We start from the raw sequence: 24843 nt of genomic DNA, 5'->3' as shown, positions 1-24843 counted from the left end.
TAAAGGAAGGAGAGGGAAAGGAATTAGCCAGCAAAGAGAGGTGGAGAGGGAGCGGTAGCAAGGGTTTTTAAATGAATTTGTAAGGGGCCAACAGTGTATTTATCCACTTGTAATTGCTGTGGAGCTGACTGACACTATACTGTACTGTAGCATTCTATACCATAATTGACTGCAATATTCTACATATAATCTACTGCAATATACTCTACTCCTTGAACTCATTGTGTTAAACTCAATCTGTTAAACCCATTGTTCCCTCTTGTCTCAACTGCCCCCCTGGTGGTCAAATACAGGTAAGTCAATAATAATAATAATATTGGACCATTATTATGTATTAATGTATTTATATTAGCTGCATATGAGAACATCTAGCATCAAATTCAATTAGCTTTAATGATATGACAACCCTGGTGTTGCCAAGGCTTTCAGCGATATTGCAGAACAAATAATTCAGATTAAAACCAAAAATAACAAATACACAACCCCTCCCACCACCCAGGCAGGCCGATTCTCTCATACACACGTGCTCAGACTTGCACATGCTCTCTCTCACATTCTCACACTTCAAACAGCAACCCACACCACAAGATTCCATAAAAGATTTTGTTTTATTAATTTCTACACATTGCATCTGGGAAGCCATCATAAATACATAATTAACACAACTCTTAAATTAATCATTAAAAAAAGCACCGTCCACTCGCCGCCAGCCCACAGAAACCAAACCACAGGAGAGTTTTATTTTTATCACCATGATGCCATCACTCCACTTGGTTGTGCAGAGAGCATCACTGCGGATGCATATGGTTGTGGTCGGGTGGCGGAGCCGCACGCAGCCGGCCTGGCGAACTGGACTCTATCGATCTATTTAGCTCTCGACTTAATTAAGTGCAAATTCTAAACCGTAAAACAAGGAGGGTCTCTGGTGAGATGTGAGTTGTCGTTTTTCTTCAAGGTTCTCGATGTTCTCTGCGAGTCTTGAAACTGAACTCTGTTGAACCCGACACAACGATCTCACCAGATACCTCAAACTTTTTTTTTTAGTTCTGTTTAGTTTTCTTGTCTTCACTTCAGACATGATTCTTTGGATTTGTCTTCGGCCTTCACAATAGAAAATATAAATACAATACAGTGCGCATCTTTAGGAGAGGGAGGGGGATGGGGGGGCACAGGAATGCAGCTGTAATTCTTTTGAAGTTGAAATATTAGTGTTATTTTTTGTGTTATTGTATTAAAAACAAACAAACATTAATTAACAGAGTTAGGGAGTTTCTTCATTATCTCGCCCCTTAACTGTCATTTAGGTGTTAATTGTGAGTTTGGGGTTCAATTCCAAATCCTTCTCACCTCCTTAATTGCTTAATTGGTGTCCTTGAGTCAAATACTATGAGTCAAATTACACTTTTTTTTCTATGCTAGCTGTAAATCAGCTGCTTTTTGTGACAGTTCACCCACGTGAGGTTGTGGTTTGGTTGTGCGTTTTGGTTTCCGACCAAAACACGACTGCAGTCGGAATCTAGACTGTGGTGTTCTAGAACCATGAGGGTCGCTCTAGAAACCAGCTGGGGTTCTAGAATGAGGGGAGGGAGGTGAGCAGTGTGGGGGGGGGGTGTTTAGATTGTGCTTTCCCAAGAGCCTCTGCTTCCTCATTCTCTGTGGGGACTCTGACACCATGCATTCCACCACCCCATCACTGCTCTCCCCCTCTCTCCCTCTCTCTCTCTCTCACATCCCCCTTTCCTCTCTCAGGCTCTACGGATGGTATATTTTCCCTTCTGCAGTTGGGAGACGTAGATCTTGGTTTTGCTGCCGTCTGTCCGCCGCAGCCACACCTCCCCTGTGCTGACCGCTGTGATCACCGCCCTGCACGCGCACAACACACGACACACAACACACGCACAACACGCCACATGCAATACACATACACAACGCATTCACAACACACAAATAACAGAAACACACACATGCACACATACATCAAAGACGCCAAATACACACAGGCCAAGGAAAGACACACACACACACACACACACACACACACAAATCCCAAACACATTTCACGCACACACACAGAGAGAGAGAGAGAGATACAAGGACAAACACAGACAGATATCTGGTAAGTGTACAGTCTACACTGGAGGTGTCAAGAATCCAACAGTAACAAATGCTGTATCTGAAAAGATATGTTCAACACTATACTACAGACAGGGCACTGATTGGCAGGTTAATTGGTTAACGAAGGAATGACTGAATTGGTAAACGTGGTGGGGACCCTGACTCACTGAGAGGGTGCCTCCTCCCGAATATCCAGCAGGATGGAGTTGCCTTTGCAGTAGCTCTCGCCCTCGTAATACAGGGTGCCATCTGCACAGCGTGCTGAATACTGCCCTCTATCGGCCTTGACTGGTGCTGCAGGGGGAAGGAAACGATAAAAAAGTGTCAATTCCTTCAGTCACTTTGAATTTGAAATCTGAATTTGGGAGGGAGGGAATGTATCAGACTGCTGTCTTGAGAGTCTCCATCTCTTAAAGTGCACTAGTGTCGACTGGACTGGACTGTCCAGACCTTCCCACCCTGCTCACTGATTGGGTTAGGAAGAACCGTCACTCAAACCTAGTGGACCAATGGAGAGCCATGACCTACGCCTCCCTCTAAACGTCGCTCTCACAGCAAAACGATGCCATAAACGAAAAATAAAAAAAGTGAATCCAAAGAAACCGAAAGCAAAGACCACACCATCGACAGCCCAGGCAGCGTCTCCAGGCGATCGCGGTAGTGAAATGGACTCGTTCAATTTGAGTTTTGCTCTCGATGTAAAATTATTTGCTTTCAAGTTTTTTTGTTTTGCTTTTGATATCATTATTTTTGTGTACAATTCTATACATTTTGCTTTCGATTGTTTTATTTATAAACATCCATGTTTTCTCAACTTTATTTTTCTCGTTTATGATATATTTTATTTTGGATTTGTTACTTATGGCACTAATTTGAGCCTACGGACCCTGCTGTGCTTTCCTGTGTCTCAGGACTCACCTTCTGATTTCTTCTTCAATGGCAGGACAGCAGCCTTTGCCTGCAAATTATCAAACAACAGAAAACTATAAAGTAATAATAATAATAATAATAATAATAATAATAATAATAATAATAGTGGTTCCACTAAGATCAAGTAACACTCAAATACAGCACTAGGACTATACTGTACTAGAGTCTACTGTACTGCACTGTTCTCTCTCTCACCTTTTTAATGGCGGTCCAGTCCTCCAGGATGTCTGTCTCTCTCAGCATGTACACAATGTAGGGCCCTGACACACACGCGGACAAAGACACAGACAAAACTGAAAGGGATCTGAAGAACACCACTTGAATGCACTGCCACACACACACACAGGGGAGAGACTGGCAACTCGGTGCTCTTGCTCCAGGGGGACACGGGCGTACGACACCCACCTGCATGGGAGAGAGAGAGCGACAGAGGGAGGGCAGGACAGGAAGAGAGAGGGATACCTGAGACCAGCGTGGTCTTCTGCTTCTTGCTCCCGGTGTGGCTCAGCTCGCTCTTCCTCTTGGTCTTCTTCCCACGCAGCTCGCTGCCCCACCACTCTGAGAGAGAGAGAGAAGGGGTGAGACAGGCAAGGGAGAGATGAAGAGGGAGAGCAGGGGTGACAGAGGGAGGGCAGTGTACCGGAAGTGATGTCACAGCTCTGTCTGTCCTCCTCCAGTCTCTGTATCTTCTCCAGCAGCTCCCCCCTCATCGAGTCTTGCAGCAAGAGCTTCTCACTCTGCAACAACACAACGATAAACACTGCAGCACAGACACGGCAACCATACAGTACAGCACACAGACACGGCACCATACAGTACAGCACACAGACACGGCACCATACAGTACAGCATACAGACACGGCAACCATACAGTACAGCACACAGACACGGCACCATACAGTACAGCACACAGACACGGCACCATACAGTACAGCACACAGACACGGCACAATACAGTACAGCACACAGACAAGGCACCATACAGTACAGCACAATACACCACAGCACACAGACACGGCACCATACAGTACAGCACACAGACACGGCACCATACAGTACAGCACACAGACACGGCACGGCACCATACAGTACAGCATACAGACACGGCACCATACAGTACAGCACACAGACAAGACACCATACAGTACAGCACACAGACAAGGCACCATACAGTACAGCACAATACACCACAGCACACAGACACGGCACCATACAGTACAGCACACAGGCACGGCACCATACAGTACAGCACACAGACACGGCACCATACAGTACAGCACACAGACAAGGCACCATACAGTACAGCACACAGACACGGCACCATACAGTACAGCACACAGACACGGCACCATACAGTACAGCACACAGACACGGCACCATACAGTACAGCACACAGACACGGCACCATACAGTACACAGACAAGGCACCATACAGTACAGCACACAGACACGGCACCATACAGTACAGCACACAGACACGGCACCATACAGTACAGCACACAGACACGGCACCATACAGTACAGCACAATACACCACAGCACACAGACACGGCACCATACAGTACAGCACACAGACACGGCACCATACAGTACAGCACAATACACCACAGCACACAGACACGGCACCATACAGTACAGCACACAGACACGGCACCATACAGTACACAGACAAGGCACCATACAGTACAGCACACAGACACGGCACCATACAGTACAGCACACAGACACGGCACCATACAGTACAGCACACAGACACGGCACCATACAGTACAGCATACAGACACGGCACCATACAGGACAGCACACAGACAAGACACCATACAGTACAGCACACAGACAAGGCACCATACAGTACAGCACAATACACCACAGCACACAGACACGGCACCATACAGTACAGCACACAGACACGGCACCATACAGTACAGCACAATACACCACAGCACACAGACACGGCACCATACAGTACAGCACACAGACAAGGCACCATACAGTACAGCACACAGACACGGCACCATACAGTACAGCACACAGACACGGCACCATACAGTACACAGACAAGGCACCATACAGTACAGCACACAGACACGGCACCATACAGTACAGCACAATACAGTACAGTACACAAGACAGACACGGCACAGTACAGCACACAACACACAGACACTGCACAAATACAGAACAGCACAGCACACAGACACGGTACAGCACACGACACAAATGCAGCGCAGCGTGTTACCTCGAGGTGCTGTCTGGCTCCCTGTATCTCACAGTCATACTTGTGTTTCAACACCTGGAGACACAACTCCCTGTACACACCTGGAGAGAGGGAAAGTGAAAAAGGGTCTTATTTGTTATCAAACAAATACCTGTATTTGAAAACCAGTCAATTAAATGTATTCTCAGTGATCAGCAATACACGTAACATATTATTTATCATTTGTGATAAACAGTTGCGTCTAAGTTTAGAATATATTTAATCCCAAAGAAGAAAGTGAAGTGAATGAAGATTTATTTTCAGCAGGTGAAGGGCGTCCGGCAAAGTGAGACTCAGTGAGAGAGACCAGGAAGCACGGACACTTCACTCCCAAACCATATATATATATATATAGACAATGGATAGCGTTCTATACAGTTCTTGTAGGATAACACACTGCCGTTTCACCAATACCAAGTCTGGATCATTTTTATTTCCATTCAATTAGAACGATGTCAAATATATACAGTATATACTTGCAAAAGTATTCAGACCCCTGACCAATCCTCTCATATCACTGAATAACAAATGGTGCACTGAAATTGTGTTCTGTTTGTTATTTTATTTTAAAACACTGAAACTCTAAATTTATTATTGTAAGGTGACATTGGTTTTAAGTTGGGAATTATTTGTAAGAAAAATAAAAATACTTTTGCAAGGCACTGTATATAAATATTTATGTATTTAACTTCTGATTCATTCATTTCTCCGTATCTGTATTAATCCGTCTGTTTTTGTTTGTCAACCCAGAAATTGATCTCAATCTTTTTAAATCACCATGTATGAAATCAACAGTATTTCAGTCGTTCGCTTGTCTTCAGCTGGTAGACGATGGCATGTGTACCACAATGGACCCTTTTAATAGTGTTGGATCAAAGCACTGTTGACTTCACCATATGTTAAGTTTAGTCTAGTTGTACTGGCAGCCACTAACAAAATGCAATTTTAAATTCACTATATCTATAGACACTCTGTGCCAACGTTAAGCTTCATCCACATACAAAACCTAATCAGTAGAGTAAACAATGAATAAACTGAATACACTGGAAACCGCCATCCAGTAGCAAACAACAAGAAATATATTTCCACCAGACGTTTCACCCACAATGCCAAACACAGAAATCTCCCACGTGATATTGTGGATAGTCACACTGGTAAAGATTAAAGCGGCCATGTCTGCAGTGATGATTCAGTGTCTGTGTCTCTATGGGGCCCTTTTAAGTGACACATTTACACTGGTGTGTGTTGTGTGTGTGTATGTTGTGCATTTGTTGTGCGGTGTGTTGTGTGTACCTGCCACCTCAGTGCGCAGCCGCATGTTGGTGTGGAGGGCAGACAGGGGTCCCTGGTACTCGGACGCCTTCCCTGACATCACCTCCTCCAGCTTCACTCGCACCTGCGCCAGCCGCTCCCGGAACAGCCTGCACAACAGACACAATATTGCATACCTACTGAATACTCTCTCTCCCTCCCTCCCTCCCCCTCTACTCTCCTTTTCTCACTGTTTCCCTCTAATGTCTCTGCCTCCTTCTCACTCTCTTCAACTCTCTGCCTCCTCCCTCATTCCCTACCTCCCTCCCTCGCTTTTCTTACTTTTCCTTCAGGTCGAGGAACTGCTTCTCCAGATCTGACATCTCGTCCAGACACTCCACTCTCCTCCTCTCGCAATCCTCGTCATCCATCTCTGACACACACACAAAAGTCAAGAAAAGAGACAAATATTAAATAATAATAATAATAATAATAATAATAATAATAATAATAAATGGGCACAGAATACAGTTTATTCACCTCCTCCCTCTCCTATTCTCCTCCCCGCACCCTCCCCCTCTCCTCACCAGAGCTCTCCTCCTCGGCCTCGCTCTCCAACTCCGAGAGGCTGTGTCCCTCGCTCTCCTCCTCCTCCTCCTCTTCCTCCCCGTTGGCCTCCAGTGCCGAGTCGGGCTCCACCTCCATCTCCTCTACCTCCTTTGCGGGCGGCTGCACGGGCATCCTGCACAACCGCACAAGGCAACGGACGACAATGATGACAACGACAAGAGACAACGGCAGGAAACAAATCACAATCGACACAAATGACACCACAACAGTCACACCACAACACAACAATAAGGTAGCCCCAGCATGCAACAACATGAGTTACACAACAATCCCCTGCACAATGCAACACCGTTGACAGGACACAACACTCTGGGAAGAGCAGACACACATTAAGTTAACATCCTCTATACTGACAATACACAGGATAACTCCTATGGCATATAATAATAACTGCCCATGTATGTGTTCATGTGTTCATTCATTCATTCGCGCATCCTCTTGTGAATGAACAATCGCCAGATCTAATTTGAAAATCCCCATTTCGGTCACCCTACAAAGACGTTTACAAACAACAATCGACAATAGGCAGCTGGTGTTTTTTTGTAATGGCTGTGGCTTTGACTTTCACTTTCGGTGTCGAAATAAACTGCAGACTAACGACTAACCGACGCGATTTGTTGCAAAACCTGCGAGTGAACTGAGCCCAACCGTCACCCATAATGAATACAGGGGAGACACATGTGACGTCAAAACGTCACCTGAAACACGAACTGCTGGAAAAACTTGTACAAAAGGCGAATCAGTTTCGGACACTGTATATATCTATTAACATACTTCAAAAATATATGTTTTTATAATCATGTTTTAGAGAGAGAGAGAGAGAGAGAGAGAGAGAGGACTTTCTTGGCTCCAGTACGAGCTGCACGTTTACAGTAGGTGGCGTTTATATATTAATATTTGAGGTTTACTGTTCATATAGCGCCTTTGCCACCGTCCCCTGACACCCACGAAGCCACCCAGTGTTCACCTCCCGTCAAAGCCGCACAAAAACGATGTTCAGGTCGCGCACACGAATCCGCAAATAAATAAATAAATACATACATACATACATGACTGCACACAACTTCTTTAAAAATAAGTCGGCCGTTTTGCTTTTTAATGATTTGCATTCGAGTTGCATTTAGTCTAGAGCTGTGAACGCTATCCGCGACTGCTCTCTAACCCCAGACGGCAGCAATTATGATCTAATTAAGTGATGCGCGCTGTATAAATAATATCGCGTACTATAAGGATACAAGACCACTTTCTCCGTCCGATTTCAAAATTCGCCATCACCTCGCAGTGTGGCCGTTATTTCGCGGTCAACGCGGGAGAGAGAAAGAAGGGGGGGAAAACACGTGTAAAAGTCCGCTTTTATAAGGTTTGCTCACCTTTTGTGTAACTTTGCACAACAGCCCCGACCAACTTATCAATACGTTACACTTCCTATTACTGTAACTTTATGGCAAGGCGGAAACTAACAAGTCCTGTCTCCGCCTCCGCCAATCACAGGAGGCGGATTGTGAAAGCGATTGACCAATCACAGCGCGGCCACGGCTAGTTAGAGGGGGTAGGACGCAATGTCAACTACGATCATAGACATAACAGTTCACTAGATAGGTGGGTAGACTAATCGTTACCGTAGATATATATGACATGCAATGTATCTGTTTTTCCTGTCCTGCTGAGTTATGGTTCAGTCCGCCATCTTGGGTGAGGATAAACTCGGCTCCTGCATGCGCTCCTACTGTTATATCCACTGTGTTCACAATAGGTTTAGGTTATAAAATGTAACACATAGAATAGTTAAATTATGTTTTGTAGTTATTTAAATGATATACTGAACTTACACTTCATCAGGGAGAATGAGTAGCCTAAATATACGTGTCTGTACGTACGGAGGATATTCCAGGCCACTACGACAAATCAGTGCTGAAATAAGGAAACAATGTTGTGTGAAATACATATACATAAAGGTGGAAATTAATATATTTATAAATAAATCAGTACATCTCTGGATTTTAATTTAATTATCTGTGAATGTATTTAACTATGCTAACATGTAGCCTATTTATTTTTTATGTATTCGTTAATTTGTTCATTAACTAATTTATATAAGGCTATGTTTCTTGTCTTGTTTTTTATTATCTTTTAAACATGGTCTTGGTTCATTAATCCACACGATGCGCATTTTAATAGCTTATTACAATGTGGGACACTTATACTGCGATACACACAGTCATTATACTGTGAAGTTTGTATTACAACAATTTTTGATATATTTTAACAGAAATCCTAAACCAAAAAGTAATAATAATAATAATAATAATAATAATAATAATAATAGTCTATATTATTATTATTATTATTATTATTATTATTATTATTATTATTATTATTATCTGATTTCTGGATAAGATTAATCAAAAGAGACGTAAACAAAATAAAACCTATCCTTGAGGTGGTAGTCTTCCAGGGGGGGCGGGACAAAGCAGGGAAGTACTTCCGTTAGGTCACCCGGAAGTTGGTGTCAGCGTTTTTGCAGTTCTTTTCTGGGCTAGAGTTGCCTAATCAGAGAGCGGATTAAAGGTAAGCTTCCGTTAATTCATCAGTATGAATCGTATTTTCACAAAGAAACCTGCCCTGATAAGCATTCAAGCTGTATTTGCTCTGGCCGCAGTCGCGTTATTAACAGTATCTGTGACCCGTACAGATCAATGAATGTGGGGATGAGATGTCTTTGTGTTGTGTTTGTACACGCCGAGTGTGAACGCCTTGTCACTCTTCCCACAATACAGTCGTTTACTTCATAATTACAGTAACATTGCAAAGTGAAATATACGTTGACTGTCGAAAGAATTAGCGACTGGGGTTGGGAGGGCAGTTAATTATGTATTTACTGATTAACTAATGAACCCCCCCACCTCTTAACACCAGGTGTCCCTGTTCTCTCTTTCTGTTTCGGTCGTCTCTCTGTGTAGATGTGTACATTGAAAACACTGTAAATCTCTCTCTCTCTCTCTCTCTCTCTCTCTCTCTCTCTCTCTCTCAGATGCGGGTGTGTGTCGTGGCGATGGCCCTCCTCTCCCTCTCCCCGCTGTGTCTGGGCAGCGAGGGCAAGAAAAAGCTGCAGATCGGCATCAAGAAACGCGTGGACAACTGTCCCGTCAAGTCACGCAAGGGCGACGTGCTGCACATGCACTACACTGTGAGTGTCTGTCTGTCTCAGTCCCTACCGTGTGAGTGTCTCTCTGTCTGCCTACACTGACTCTCTCTCTTGCAGGGAAAGCTGGAGGACGGGACTGAGTTTGACAGCAGCATCCCCAGGAACCAGCCCTTCACCTTCACCCTGGGCACCGGCCAGGTCATCAAGGGCTGGGACCAGGGCCTGCTGGGGTGAGAGCGGGGGCAGCAGGGCGGACCAGGGGGCTTGGGGGGGAGGGTTGTTGTGAGCTGCTGTGACACTTTCTCTCTTTCTCAGGATGTGTGAAGGAGAGAAGAGGAAGCTGGTGATCCCCTCTGAGCTTGGTAAGCCCCGCTCTCGTGCTCACTGTCGTTGGTGGAGTTTGCATGTGTGTGTTGACCTCACTTGAGACACTATGCTCGAGTCACCGATTAAGTGCCCCTCTTTCTCTCTCGGGTTTACTTGATTTTAGTTTATTGCTCTCAGGAGGAGCTGCTGTTTACCCGACGTCAAGCAAATTCAGGGCAAAGGAGTGAGTTAATGAGCAAATTAGCTCTACCTGCTGTTTTTGCAGGAAAGTCCCAGAAAGAGTGGTTTACGTGCGCAAGAACGATACTTGAGACATCTGACACACACACTGACATCTCCGAATCCATCGCTGTCATGTGACAACTTGTTCAAATTAAACCATGTGCAGCTGTGGCTTGTGCCTCGAGTCTAGTGGTTTAATACTTTGTTTTCCTGATCACCTGAGTGGAGCAGCAAGCCATGAATGTGTTTTATAAAGTTACGATTACAACACGATGTACAGTACTGAACAGAGCACAACAGATGCACAACAATATAGATCGCATCATGATAATGGGAAGAAGAAGAAAAAAACATTGCCATTAACCTGAAATACACCATTGCTAACCATGAAACGTCCATCAGCAACTTACTTTACCTTGAAACACAATAAACTGACCAAATGTCTTGTACTTTTAAAATACGGTCATTTTTAAGTCATGTACTGTGTGTATGTGTGATTGGGGTCATAGTTGATCCATTTTAGCAGGAAGAGGCAACTGAATGTCATTTGATTGTTTCCAGGTTATGGAGACAGAGGCGCCCCCCCCAAGATCCCAGGTAAACCCACATAGCTGCCCTCCCTCTTGCACAACTATATAAGTTATTAGAATATGGGTTAGTTACTTTATTATACTAGTAGTAACAGTAACCTATATGCAGTAGTAGTAGCAGTACTAGCAGCAGCATTCATTCAGCATTCAGAGCAATAGCATTTAACTGTAGTTGTAGTTAATGAAGATACCCTCTCCCTCCACCAGGTGGTGCGACGCTCATTTTCGAAGTGGAGTTGCTGACAATCGAGCGCAGGTCCGACCTCTGAAGCTCTGACTGCAATGAGAGGTTCGGACATGGGGCAGCGTCTGTCCCCCACCCCCCGCCTCCTGTCCCTGACCCACACTGGGAGTGGTAGGAGGTAGGGGGGGTGTAGAAGAGACAATTCCAAATCTCCAAACATTCATTCCCAGATTCTCATCGCTGTCAATTATTATTATTATTTTGTAATTCTTACAGTCGGGAATTGCAGGAAAAAGTCTAAATCTAATGCCACCAATTCTTGACCTGGAAAATAAAAAAGCACTTGAATTATAATAATGAAAAATAAAAAATAAAGTGTCTACCTAAGATTTCAGGACCTGTCATTATTTCTGTGCTGATTTAATTCATTAATGGGTTTATTTTGTTTTGAATGGAGATACCTGGGTAAAGAGAGGGAGGGATAGAGAGAGAGGGTGAGGAAAAGAGACCAACAGATGGATGTGAGATGGTGGGATGAGGAGAATCAGACAGTGGGAGAGAGAAGGAGGGATGAAGAGAGGGGTGCATGAAATGGCAGATTGAGGAGGAGAAGGACAGCATGCATGATCAGCCAGACGGAGAGAAGGGTTGGAGGGGGAGGGAGGAAGTTGGCTCGCGAGTTATCCAACTCCTGAGCCCCTAATTAGTGTCATGTGGGAGGCAGTGTCAGGACAATAGCTGTGTGTCTCGCTGGCCCCAGCACAGATACGCAACACACACTCAAGTTCAGCTGCTTTATTAAACATTGTATCATAAAAGTGTAACAAACAGGGGGAAAAGTATTGCTAAGTATACCTGGTTCTTTATTTTATTTTTTATGACCCAGTGTCCTGCAAAATTTGGCATTAAGAGAAGAGGAGGGATGGGGGGGGTTACAGTTCCTATGGCAATCAGACCCCTCTCTCCCCCCATCTCCTTCCCTCCCCCAACTCTCCCCTCCTCTTGCCAAAAAGTGTCAGTCTCCATCCAGCAGTGTTGACACTGGGTAGACCGCCATCACTTGCCAGATACTGTCCGTCAATGTTTTTTTTTTTTTTTTTTTTTTTTTTTAGTGATTTTTCTAAGCTCTGCTTGGAAAGAGGCAGAGGAACAGTCTGCCGTATAGTGTCTCTCTTTAGATCTCGTCGCATTCCCGAAAAAATCCCAAATCCGTGACAAATAAAAAAGCTGCAATTCCAAAAAAAACAAAATACATTAAAACCACCTGTAACATTTACCATTATTATTATTCCACGCATGTTCTAACTGTTCTGTTTAACCAGCCCCCAAAAAGGCAAAAATACCTGAAGCAGAACAATACAAAACATGTCTAATGTATTTTCCTTGGCTCTTACTAGATGGTTTCCTGAAGCCATGACCGTAATCACATTGTTTCAGATGAAGGCTGAGAATAAACTGACTGTTTTCATGCACTGTAGATGTTCTACTGTTAACTTGTAATAACTTTAACTGCCTCAATACACAGTGTAATTCTTTAAAACAATAAATACAGGTAATATTAAATTAAAACCGCACACGAAATTCAAAATGGATCCTGTAAAAAAAAAAACGATGAAACTCTGAAGCCATTCCTATATTTGCTTCCCAAGGTTTTCAAAATGTTATCCCAACAGCTCGCGGCACTCAAGTGTGTTCGTAAAAAAATAAAAAGATAACTAGACAACAACAATAAGTCCACCACACACAGCCAGGAACGACACACTGTGCAAAATCAGTGTGTGTTTTTTTCCTAATGTCCATAAAGTCAGTCAGTTCCAGCATTATTTGGAGAGTCTTCTCTTTGAGGCTGTTTCACAAAAATCCTCAGTGGAAAATAATTCAGTTGAAAAATAATAATACTTTTACAGTAAGAATTTTGTTGTGCTCCTGGTCGAGAGAGAGAGATGAAACAACAACTGAGCCCATCCTGTCCAGTCCGGCCAGAGCCCTGAGCCGGACCCACCGCCTTGAGCGGCTTTGCTATCGGGCAGGGGGGTCTTACAGCTCAGGCTGCTGGGTAGAGGACAGACCTCATGACATCACAACCCCAATCAGACCCAGATTAGGCCCCATTCAGACCCAATACACTGACCCAGATTTGATTTTGATTACAGTGAAAGATTCTGGGGTCTCCAATAGAGGAACATGAAATCCCAAGAGGCAAATAATAATTTTAATATTTTTAAATTAGGGGCTAAAACTGTGTGGTCTTAGCCATCACTCATTCATATGAATACATTATTTTGGAGCAAGTAAGTTTCGCGTCCTATCCATTTAAAATTAAACTGTTATAATTAAAACAAAAAACAAAAGAAAACAAAACCTATACACAATAATGACACTTTTTTTTCTGTTTTCACATCTCGTGTTTTTTGTTTGCTCGTTCTGGTTTATTTGCTTTTGTTTGTTTTTTGGTTTGCATAAGGAGAAATAAAAGGCAACGACGTCTCTCGCTTCCAAACTGTCGCACAACAATACAAATCCTACATAAAGCAACAGCAAAAGTAAAAAAAATCATATCCCAGTCAGTTTCTTTATGAAAGGTAATACAAATTGTGTCTTTACTAAAAAAAAATCATGCGAGTTCCAGGCGCTTTTCGGTGACACATTTAAGCGTTTGGGACTGAAGGACAGCCGCGGGGTCGTGCTGATAAATCCCATGCGTTTTGTCCCGAGGGGCTTGCCGTAGAGGCCAGAGGGGGGACAGAGCAGAGAATCCTGGGTCGCGTTCATCCTGCGCAGATGCCCGCAGTTCTGCGCGGGTCTGCGCTGCTCCGCCAATGGGATCGGAGAGATTGTGCAGAACTGCGAAAATCTGCGCAACAAAAACGCGACGCCTATATAACCCCTATCTATCACAAGTGCGCCATGGATAAATGGGGAAACATTTCCAGACTAATTCGCGTGTTGTTTTTCCCGTGTCCTGTCGCGTTGTTGTGCGAGTCGTGACGCGGTGACACTTTAATCACCCGGCCGGGACGGAGAGCCCCCCGCACAGCAGCGGCACAACACGGGGAGCAACGCGGGCCCTCCAAAAAACACACATAAAGAGGTACGGCAAGCCCGACCGGACAAAAGTGACGAGTAATTAATCGCACTCTTCCCAGCCTAAATCTGACACTCAACAGCGCGGAGTTTGGTACCAGTGGCTGAAACTCGCATGAAAAACAGATTTTTGTATTTTTATTTTTATTTTTTTATTTTATAAACAAAATCTAACTGCACACGGCTGAATTGAAGTCAGGAACTTGTAGTAGATCAATCACATATAACAATAAAAATCCTAGAAAACAGACCTGGAAGAACATCACAACCCACACCCCTCCCAGACTTGCACTGTCACACAGATCTGTGTGTTTGTGTGTACAGGGTGTAATTAGCTAAAGGCCTGAGCGCTGCCCCCACCCCCCTGGGACTGCAACCTAGGTAGCACCCCCACCAGACAGCGCTGCCTTGGTAGCACCAGCCCCCACCATCCAATGGGGTTTTTGTTTTGTTCGTGACAGTGTTTTTTATTACATCAGCCTTTAGGTTCAGAGCCCCATTGCGGCTTTATAGTTACGCACTTGTGGCTGTCTGTCAGTCGCTCCCTATTGTGTGTGTGTGTGTGTGTGTGTGTGTGTGTATCTCTGCATGTGCACCTTGGTGACCCTGCCCCTGTATACGTCTCCGTCTTTGTCAGTGTGCGCGTGTCTGTATCCCTGCTGTGTGGTGTCCGGGTGGGGAGGGGTCAGGGGTCACTTCTTCTGCGGCGTGCTGAGCTTCTGCATCCCCCGAATCTTGTCCAGCAACTCTGTCACAAAGTCCTGCAGGAAAGCACAACACACCCGCTCAACAAAAGCACACAACACAGCCCACTAAAATGTAACGTACGGACGCACAGACACTGGACTGAACTGGCAGGAGGTAACTTACATCAGTGGGCTTGTAGCAATCGACCAGCAGATCCTGCAAAACAACAACATCTAGATTGAGAGAGAGCAGCCGACACACTGACACAGCACAACCACACACCTGCAGGACTGACTGAAAGATAGACTGCCTGCCTGCCTGCCGGACTGACACACTGACTAGTCACTGGTCAGGGACCCACCTTGACCCTGGCTGCCCGGTCGTCCTCGCTGGGCAGGTCCAGCAGCTCATCCACATCGATCTCCAGCTCGGGAATCGCCTCCTCCTGAGGGGGGAAAAAGAGAGAGCACATTCCTTTTAGTCCTGAACCTATACCAGTAAGTTCACTTAAACAATTATAATTTCATGATTCTATTATATTCCAGTTTGTACATCACAGGGATTCACTTTATTCATGTGGTCTTTAAAAACTTAGTTGCACTACTTAAGGAATTCATTAATTGGTTATTGAGCTCTCTCTCACAGCGCTGGCTCCAGTCTGGGCCCCTATACTATACTATAGTCCCCACAGCGCTGGCTCCAGTCTGGCCCCTATACTATACTATAGTCCCCAGAGCGCTGGCTCCAGTCTGGCCCCTATACTATACTATAGTCCCCAGAGCGCTGGCTCCAGTCTGGCCCCTATACTATACTATAGTCCCCACAGCGCTGGCTCCAGTCTGGGCCCCTATACTATACTATATTCCCCACAGCGCTGGCTCCAGTCTGGCCCCTATACTATACTATAGTCCCCACAGCGCTGGCTCCAGTCTGGACCCTATACTATACTATAGTCCCCACAGCGCTGGCTCCAGTCTGGGCCCTATACTATACTATAGTCCCCACAGCGCTGGCTCCAGTCTGCAGATTCAGATTTGTTATATATACACACACACACCACACTTACTTTATCCCTACAAAGAAAATGAGGCAATGGAGTTTTTCAGTGCCACACAAATCTAATGTAGTAATCAGTGGCTTGATTATCTTGCCTCTAGATGTTTAAATCAGAATCTAGCTCTCTCTGCCAAGTGCATCTGCTGTCTGAAAAGCACTGGGTTTCAGTCCCGCAGCACTTGGTACAATACTGCCCTTTCCCCGCCAGGTGGCAGCACACTGCAATCCACAGACGGGCCTCAGATGTAACGACTTCGAATACTATTGACTCACTAATATTAATTAATATACTGACTGGGATCGTTTCTTGAAAACTTGTGAAATTAACTGATCACATTTAATTTCTAATGTTCTCTCATACACAACCATTGTCCATTTTGTTTTTGTTTGATTGTTTACATTGCTCTCTCTCTCCTTTCTCTGTTCCCTTCTCCCCTCATCCTGCCCCCCCCCTCTATCTCTCTCGCTCTCTCAGCTGTCAGTTTACAGGAGGTCGTGGGTGTTAACAGGTCTGTGCAGGGGGGTGTAATTCAATGAACTCACTGGCTGTTCAGTCTATCCTCTGTGGGCTCAGGGGAGGGGGAAGGGTGTTAGTGAGCTATAGAGATATGTCAATGTTAATTAACTGTACTTGCCTCTCACTTCTCCCTCCCTCTCCTTCTCCTTCTCCCCCTCTTCCCTCTCTCACCCTGCCCTTCTTATCTCTCCCCCCCACTTCCTCTCCTCTCTCGCTCTTCCCTCTCTCCCTCCAACTTCCTCTCCCCCCTCCCCCATGGCAGAACGATATGCCAGTGTTCAATAAGGGCGCAAGAGTGTCAGCGCACCCCTGACAGCTGCAGACTCCACAAGGACAAGCTTGGTGTGTTCCAGGGAAGCAAATAATCAATGGCCAGCGTTTGTGAAGCCAGTCTGGCCCGTGTCCCTGACTGACCCCCAAAACTAGCCCAGCATCGCCCCGGTCTAAAAATACCCAGCTCTAGAGATTACAGCCCTCAGCTCAGCACCCCACTGATTGACTCTCTCACACAGTCACACCAACACAGTCATACACACAGTCACAGATACACACTCACACACAGTACACTCAACAGGAAGGGAGTGCCCCGCGTCCGTGCTTCTCACACACTCTCACTTCCTGTCTGTCCGCCATGGTAAACGGCCCCCCCTGGCCTTGCATGTTTACACTCTCGCTCTCACTCAGACATGCAGTATCATTATTCATGCAGTTTACCGAGTTCACAGCTAGACAAAAGAAGTCCCACGTGCCTGTGTGTGTGTGTGCATATCTAATGTATTTATGTGTGTATATGTCTGTCTGTATATGTTTGTGTGCATGCGTGTCTATATTTGTGTGCATACAGGCTGGATGGAGTCTGTTTCAAATCAAAAGTTCAGTTTGACCACAGACTGTAATATTAACCCAGCTGCACTACTGTGGCTTTCGGGGGGGGGGGGTGACTTTAAACCAGAAGGAATGTATTTGATGCCATGCGGAAACCATGTGACTGAATGACATCATACCATAAGACTGAGCAGTGTGTGGTAGAGGGAGGGAGGGAGGGAAAGGGGGATGGGGGAAGGGAGGGAAGGAGAGAGAGGGAGGGGAGTGGGGGGGAGAGAGGGTTAAAGAGATAGCAAGTGGCCGAGGAAGTAGAGGAGACAGCGATGGGGGGGTAAGGAGGAAGGAAAGGGAGAGGGTTGGGGGGGAGAAATTGAACAAGGGAATAGGGCCAGAAAATGTGTGTGTGTCCGTTTGCCTCTGTCTGTCTGTCTGTCTATGTGAGAGAGAGAGACTGGGTCTCTCCTTGCGTCTGTGTCTCTGTCTGTGCGACTCTCTTTCAGAAAATGACAGACAGCTTTGACACAGAATGACAGAGAGAGAGAGGGAGAGAAAGAAGCCATTGAGATGAGAGGGCCTAATATGAGGATGCAGCTGTCTGCTCCTGTCCTCTCTCAGAGAGAGGAGAAAGGGAGAGGGAGAGAGAGGGAGAGGGGGAGGGAGAGGGGCAATGAAAGAGTGCAGCTGCTTTCAGGTAGCTGGCTGTTCTAGGAAAAACTGAAAGGAAAGAGAAAGAGAGAGAGAGAGAGTGAGTGAGTGAATGGGGAAGGACAGAGTGAGAGGGTGGGCTGAAAGAGTGCAGCTGCCATTCAAGACTGGAAAGTAAAGAGAGGGAGGGATAAATGGGGAAGGCAGGAGGGGGGAGTGAACACAGACGGACTCACAGCTGCTGCCAGACTGCTTCACTGAATACCAACCCACACTCCTCTCGGAGCTACAGCTGACACACTGAGCCAAGCCGTCCGGCAGTGTGTCAGTCAGTCAGTCAGTGTGTATACACACACATGCACACACACGCACAAACACACACACGCACGCACGCACACGCACAGGCACTCTGCAGGCAGTGAGCTGTGAGGATGAGAAGTGACAGTATAAGTACAATGGTGCACAATCCAGCTCCCAGGCAGCACACAGCACTGACCCACATACACACAGCACTGCAGCACACCACACACGCCTGGCACAGAGACAGGGCACAGTCAGTGTGTCAGTCTGGCAGCCAGCGTGTCACTGACCCCGTACACAAGGACACAAATAATGCACACACACAAACACACGTTACATCATCATAATCTTGAAAGTAAAACGGCAGTTTCCGGTGTGCTGCCCCAGAGAGGCCCGGGCCCGTGTGAATCATTGTTCGGCTCGCACTGGCCACTTCCCCCCAACGAGCCGCAAACCAAAACAGCAGCAACCCGAGATAGAGCCAGAGCCAGGGGAAGTGCGGGGGTGGGAGAGGAGTGGGGCTGTGAGAGTGTGAGAGCATGTGTCAGTGGATCACCTTGTGTCCAAGTGTGTGTGTGTGTGTGTGTGTGTGTGTGTGTGCGTGTGTGTGTGTGTAGTGGAATAGTTATAATCTGTATCTGTTAGCGCTCGTTAAATGTCCTATGCAAATCTGACCTGCAATGCAAAACAATGCAAAAGGGGAAGCATTTTACAACTGAATTAGTATTTCTTAGCAGACCTTATCTAGTGTGACTTACAATTGTTACAATATCTCACATTATTATTATTACCAACACATGCAACTTCCCATGTATACATCTGGGTTGTTTTTGGAGCAATGCAGGTACAGTTCCTTGCTCAAGCAGTGTCCCCCTGAGAGTTGCATGACACTATATGGTCAAAATGTGTAATGAAAGCACTTGTCGGGACGTTCTTGAGGACAAGTGTAATCAATAACGGCTATAGATCGGTCTAGACTGCATGTAAACTAGAATCTCCCTTTAGCCATGACTGTTTTTATTTGTGTATTTAAGGATGCTGATATTGAGCGAGTTCTTAAACACGTTTTGTTCAAACTACCAGGGTGTGAACAAAACAAACAAGAAAAAACGACTGCCAAGATGGTTTACACGATTAACTGGTTTCGACTCGTTTCAGTTTTCAGCGATCTGCGCCCATCGTCATCCACATCATTGCGCAACAAAGCCGAAACTGGAAAGTACACCTGGTCCCCAAAATATGCATCCTGGCAAACAGACAGAGACTGACAGGACAGCTCATGCAGGGTGTAATTTCACGTTTTGAAAGATGGGAGAATCAGGATGGGCCCTTAAGAGTGATCGGCGTTACTTTACACACAGAGTGGTAGAGGGCAGGCTGGACGAACCAACTGCCCGCCCAGCTATGCGGGTGAGAATGACTGACTGTTACACACTACTGACACACACACTCGCACTGACGCATATGCGTTTGCAGAGGTCAGTCATATTTACTGTTATTTCAAGGCTAGAGTCTCTTATTGTAAATTCTGGTTAGTTTTTTTCTTTAGGTTTACAGGACCGGTTAAGCCAGCAAGATGGAACATGCAGGTGTTTGAAAGCACGTATGTTCCCACACAAACACACTAACACACATACACAGCCCTCCACTCCCCTCCCCCCTCTCTCTCTCTCTCTCTCACACCGCCGAGGAGAGGAACACGTGGTCGAGGTTTGCACGTTGGAGTCACAGCAGTCGACGCACCCCGGCTGCACACGCGGTTAACAACTTTGCAAATACGCGCCGGTTAGAGTTCACACCGCTTTGCATTAGCATGGGGGGTGCAGGTCACACAGTGTGGGACTGTGGGAGGTGGATATGGGGAGGGGGTGGGGGGGGGCAGGAGGTGTCTATGTTAATACCCAAAAACACTAGTCCATATAGTCTACAGTTACTATTATTGGCTATTTTGTCTTTATCAACGCTATCCGTTAAACAACTCCTGTCATCAGCACCAGTACCCAGACATCTTACGTTACGTCACCAGCGCCTCCCTGTCAATTGAAATTGTCCAATTTATTCTTCACTAGCTGTATTCTCCTCACCGGCAACTAGAGGTACAAGGGCGGGGTCCACCGGGGGGGTGTTTGCTTTTTTTGTTTTTTTAAGTGCGTCTCCAACACCATCATTATTATAATTAATAATACTATTAGTGGTAGTAGTGTTTTAGTGATCATGCATTTATTGCCACGTTTCCTTTGTTCACCCACTCTGCAGCCGGCCCCAGCAATGGCGCTACCGATTGCCGGCTTTGTGCCTGCATCAGCCTCTATTACAGATCCATACCTAGACATGTAATCGATATTCATTTATACACAGGCATGACGCGCTGTGTGGCTCCGCATACAAGGGATTTCGCTCGGCTCTGTAACCGTTTCTGTGGAGTGTAGGAGTACAGCACATACATGCATACATACATAGATGTATAACATGCATATGAAGCCCAACACACCGGTGTGTGTACTGTACTCATACTGTATTGTGTGCATGACACTGTACTGTATATTGTACTGTAGGGCTGAGCTGTGTGTCTATGGTTGATGAATTGGCTTTAAACCCGAGGGGAGGGGGGGTGGGATTGTGTAGAGGGTAGGGTGGGGTAGCGTGGGGGTGGGCAGGGTTATAATTGATCCCTAAAATTAAATGAAAGACGTTTGTGTTCTGCAAGACTTGCTGGTCACTTGCCGTCTATAGTCGAATGTGAAATCAAATATACATTCAAATGAACATAAAGACGAAACAGCTGTGTGTGTGTGTGTGTGTGTGTGTGTGTGTGTGTGTGTGTGTGTGTGTGTGTGTGTGTGTGTGTTTGGGGGGGTCAATTAAAAGAAAGCCGGCGATCTCCTCTGTGCTCTATTGTGCGCGGTGTCTTGGCTTCAGCCGGGCAGCTAATTCCGTGCCGGACACAATTAAGCAGCTGCCCCTACCGTGAACCGGCTGCTTAACGGATCTGGGATCAGCCCGGCCCGGAGCTCAGAGGACAAACCCGGACAAGGGGTTACGGTACCTCGCAGTCGTACAGATCCGTCAGCTGGTCGATGATCCACTCCTCCAGATTGAGCCTCTTCCGCAGCTCCTTGCGGTCGTACTTCACCGTCACCCTACCCTGCTTGCGAACCGGGATCTCCGTCTCCGCGGTGCCGGGCGGCGTCTGGAAATACACCCGGGGCTGGGGGCTCGATTCCGGGCTGGTCACCGCGGCCATGGTCGGTGTTGGGTCCCCCGGCGCCTCTGAATAAATCCGCTCTGGGGAATGCAGGCTCCGAAAATACAAAAAGCGCTCTTGGTGTAGAAGTATATAAAGATATCAAAAAATTACAAAGGCTGATAAGTATAATAGTCAATTATGCTAGAAAAGAAATTGGGAGAACAAAAATACTCCCAATTGCACCCGAATTCTCGGACCCGGGTAAAGGCCACGTTTTAGAATTCTATTAAAGAAATGTATATGGCTATGCACCCTACATATGTATTTCTATATATACAAAATAACGGAAAAAGTTTATTTTAAGGCTGCCACATATACACAAAGAAGTCGAAGATCTCCCCTCCCCTCCTCTCTCTCTCTCTCTCTCTCTCTCTCTCTCTCTCTCTTTTCTGTCCGCTGTTCCTCGGGTCACCAATCAAACCCCCCAGCACAGTTGAGAGCTGTGGTGTCTCTTTCCCAGATCCGGTTTGATTTCGTTTCTATTCCGTTTGCCGGTGCGGTGCGGACGGACGGACAGTCGGCCCTGAGGTGGACAGCCCTTCCCCGGCACGGTCACCTCGCTGCCCCCGGGCGCGCTTCTGCTCGGATGGGTCTCGTTACAGCCCGTCCATCGCTCTCGGTGAAAAGCCTGTGATGTCTTGAGCGTCTCCCGGTGCGCTTTCTTCGTCTTTTCTCCTTCTCTCTCTCCTCCCCCCTCTCTCTCTCTTTCTGTCTCTTTGTATGTTAGTCGCCGACTCAGTCCTTCCTCTCTCTCTCTCTCTCTCTCTCTCTGAGTGTCTCTTAGCGGTTGCAAGCAAGAACAACAACCAAGTGAAAGAAGACAACACCTTTTAAAGTGAACGGATAACCAAGGGCAAATGACAAATCTCTCTCTCTCTCTCTCTCTCTCTCTCTCTCTCTCTCGTGATGTTGTTTGGTGTTCTTCCAATATCCGTTTTGTATTTTCTCCCCCCCTTGGAAAAGAAGAGTATTAGCATCTCCTCTTTAAGTGTCTGAAGTCTGAGTTGTGCAGCCGCTTTGGTGGTGCAGTAGTAAGTCGGTAAATAATATAATAAGTAACAAATAATATATAGGGCCATAGCGGACACTTTTGTCTCTTTTGACACTTCTGTCCTGTTGGTCACTTGCACATACTATAACGCGGGCTGCAGCTTTCACAGCTCTGTGTAAATGATCACTGCGCACCTTGAACACATGGACATTGTGACTAATTAAGTCCAAACAATTGGCTCAATTAAGGGGTTAACGATTTGGATCAAACAAGAAACAGGACTGGACTGGTGCAGAGTCACTGACTGGACTGGACTGGACTGGACTGCTGCAGGGTCACTGACTGGACTGGACTGGACTGGACTGGTGCAGAGTCACTGACTGGACTGGACTAGACTGGACTGGACTGGTGCAGAGTCACTGACTGGACTGGACTGGACTGCTGCAGAGTCACTGACTGGACTGGACTGGACTGGACTGCTGCAGAGTCACTGACTGGACTGGTGCAGAGTCACTGACTGGACTGGACTGGACTGCTGCAGAGTCACTGACTGGACTGGACTGGACTGGACTGCTGCAGGGTCACTGACTGGACTGGTGCAGAGTCACTGACTGGACTGGACTGGACTGGACTGGACTGGTGCAGAGTCACTGACTGGACTGGACTGGACTGCTGCAGAGTCACTGACTGGACTGGACTGGACTGGACTGGACTGCTGCAGAGTCACTGACTGGACTGGTGCAGAGTCACTGACTGGACTGGACTGGACTGGTGCAGAGTCACTGACTGGACTGGACTGGACTGGACTGCTGCAGAGTCACTGACTGGACTGGTGCAGAGTCACTGACTTGGACTGGACTGGACTGCTGCAGAGTCACTGACTGGACTGGACTGGACTGGACTGCTGCAGAGTCACTGACTGGACTGGTGCAGAGTCACTGACTGGACTGGACTGGACTGGACTGGTGCAGAGTCACTGACTGGACTGGACTGGACTGCTGCAGAGTCACTGACTGGACTGGACTGGACTGGACTGCTGCAGAGTCACTGTCTGGACTGGTGCAGAGTCACTGACTGGACTGGACTGGACTGCTGCAGAGTCACTGACTGGACTGGACTGGACTGGACTGCTGCAGAGTCACTGACTGGACTGGTGCAGAGTCACTGACTGGACTGGACTAGACTGGACTGGACTGGTGCAGAGTCACTGACTGGACTGGACTGGACTGCTGCAGAGTCACTGACTGGACTGGACTGGACTGGACTGCTGCAGAGTCACTGACTGGACTGGTGCAGAGTCACTGACTGGACTGGACTGGACTGCTGCAGAGTCACTGACTGGACTGGACTGGACTGGACTGCTGCAGGGTCACTGACTGGACTGGTGCAGAGTCACTGACTGGACTGGACTGGACTGGACTGGACTGGTGCAGAGTCACTGACTGGACTGGACTGGACTGGACTGGACTGGTGCAGAGTCACTGACTGGACTGGACTGGACTGCTGCAGAGTCACTGACTGGACTGGTGCAGAGTCACTGACTGGACTGGACTGGACTGCTGCAGAGTCACTGACTGGACTGGACTGGACTGGACTGGACTGGTGCAGAGTCACTGACTGGACTGGACTGGACTGCTGCAGAGTCACTGACTGGACTGGTGCAGAGTCAATGACTGGACTGGTGCAGAGTCACTGACTGGACTGGACTGGACTGGACTGCTGCAGTGAGTTGATGGCATAAGACCTTAAGCTAGTGTGGAGCAACAGGACAATTACAAGAGGAAGAAGATGGGATGAAAGAGAAGAAAAACTAAAATGAACAAAGGAAAGCAGAACAGGA

At 46.6% G+C, this 24843-nt stretch overlaps 3 protein-coding genes across 4 annotated transcripts; 1 reads left to right on the top strand and 2 right to left on the bottom strand.

The window, feature by feature from the left end:
• Positions 1 to 589: 589 nt before the first annotated feature.
• Positions 590 to 8651, bottom strand: LOC136764727 (breast cancer metastasis-suppressor 1 homolog). 2 transcript variants are annotated; one of them, XM_066719016.1, is made up of 11 exons: positions 8554 to 8651; positions 7141 to 7295; positions 6896 to 6986; positions 6596 to 6723; positions 5285 to 5364; positions 3686 to 3782; positions 3508 to 3603; positions 3241 to 3305; positions 3034 to 3073; positions 2283 to 2409; positions 590 to 1863 (listed from the first exon to the last, which is right to left on the bottom strand). In XM_066719016.1, exons 2-11 carry the CDS (start codon positions 7292 to 7294, stop codon positions 1746 to 1748), a joined length of 996 nt encoding a protein of 331 aa, XP_066575113.1. In that variant the 5' UTR covers position 7295; positions 8554 to 8651; the 3' UTR covers positions 590 to 1745. The 2 variants fall into 2 exon arrangements, with proteins under 2 accessions (XP_066575113.1, XP_066575114.1); XM_066719017.1 differs by lacking the exon at positions 8554 to 8651 and adding an exon at positions 8459 to 8485.
• A 997-nt stretch (positions 8652 to 9648) lies between these two features.
• fkbp2 (FKBP prolyl isomerase 2) lies at positions 9649 to 12038 on the top strand. The gene is made up of 6 exons (XM_066719015.1): positions 9649 to 9751; positions 10215 to 10370; positions 10446 to 10558; positions 10644 to 10690; positions 11439 to 11474; positions 11675 to 12038. The coding sequence occupies exons 2-6, from the start codon at positions 10215 to 10217 to the stop codon at positions 11734 to 11736; spliced, it is 414 nt and encodes a 137-aa protein (XP_066575112.1). The 5' UTR covers positions 9649 to 9751; the 3' UTR covers positions 11737 to 12038.
• Positions 12039 to 12431: 393 nt separating this feature from the next.
• LOC136764725 (protein phosphatase 1 regulatory subunit 14B) lies at positions 12432 to 22862 on the bottom strand. The gene is made up of 4 exons (XM_066719013.1): positions 21812 to 22862; positions 15784 to 15867; positions 15606 to 15638; positions 12432 to 15496 (listed from the first exon to the last, which is right to left on the bottom strand). The coding sequence occupies exons 1-4, from the start codon at positions 22007 to 22009 to the stop codon at positions 15428 to 15430; spliced, it is 384 nt and encodes a 127-aa protein (XP_066575110.1). The 5' UTR covers positions 22010 to 22862; the 3' UTR covers positions 12432 to 15427.
• Between the last annotated feature and the right edge of the window lie 1981 nt (positions 22863 to 24843).

This window comes from Amia ocellicauda, chromosome 12 (genome assembly GCF_036373705.1).
Source record: "Amia ocellicauda isolate fAmiCal2 chromosome 12, fAmiCal2.hap1, whole genome shotgun sequence".
In the NCBI taxonomy this organism is placed as follows: domain Eukaryota; kingdom Metazoa; phylum Chordata; class Actinopteri; order Amiiformes; family Amiidae; genus Amia; species Amia ocellicauda.
This window is presented reverse-complemented; position numbering and strand designations above follow the sequence as displayed.

Coding starts and splice junctions, on each gene's coding strand:
- LOC136764727 (XM_066719016.1), bottom strand. CDS start 7,294: ATGCCCGTGCAGCCGCCCGCAAAGGAGGTAGAGGAGATGGAGGTGGAG. Junction 6,724..6,895: donor TTCCTCGACCTGAAGGAAAA/GTAAGAAAAGCG, acceptor TCTGTTGTGCAG/GCTGTTCCGGGAGCGGCTGG. Junction 3,074..3,240: donor ACTGGACCGCCATTAAAAAG/GTGAGAGAGAGA, acceptor GATAATTTGCAG/GCAAAGGCTGCTGTCCTGCC.
- fkbp2 (XM_066719015.1), top strand. CDS start 10,215: ATGCGGGTGTGTGTCGTGGCGATGGCCCTCCTCTCCCTCTCCCCGCTG. Junction 10,371..10,445: donor TGCTGCACATGCACTACACT/GTGAGTGTCTGT, acceptor TCTCTCTTGCAG/GGAAAGCTGGAGGACGGGAC. Junction 10,559..10,643: donor TGGGACCAGGGCCTGCTGGG/GTGAGAGCGGGG, acceptor TCTCTTTCTCAG/GATGTGTGAAGGAGAGAAGA.
- LOC136764725 (XM_066719013.1), bottom strand. CDS start 22,009: ATGGCCGCGGTGACCAGCCCGGAATCGAGCCCCCAGCCCCGGGTGTAT. Junction 15,639..15,783: donor ACCGGGCAGCCAGGGTCAAG/GTGGGTCCCTGA, acceptor GTTGTTTTGCAG/GATCTGCTGGTCGATTGCTA. Junction 15,497..15,605: donor ATTGCTACAAGCCCACTGAT/GTAAGTTACCTC, acceptor GCTTTCCTGCAG/GACTTTGTGACAGAGTTGCT.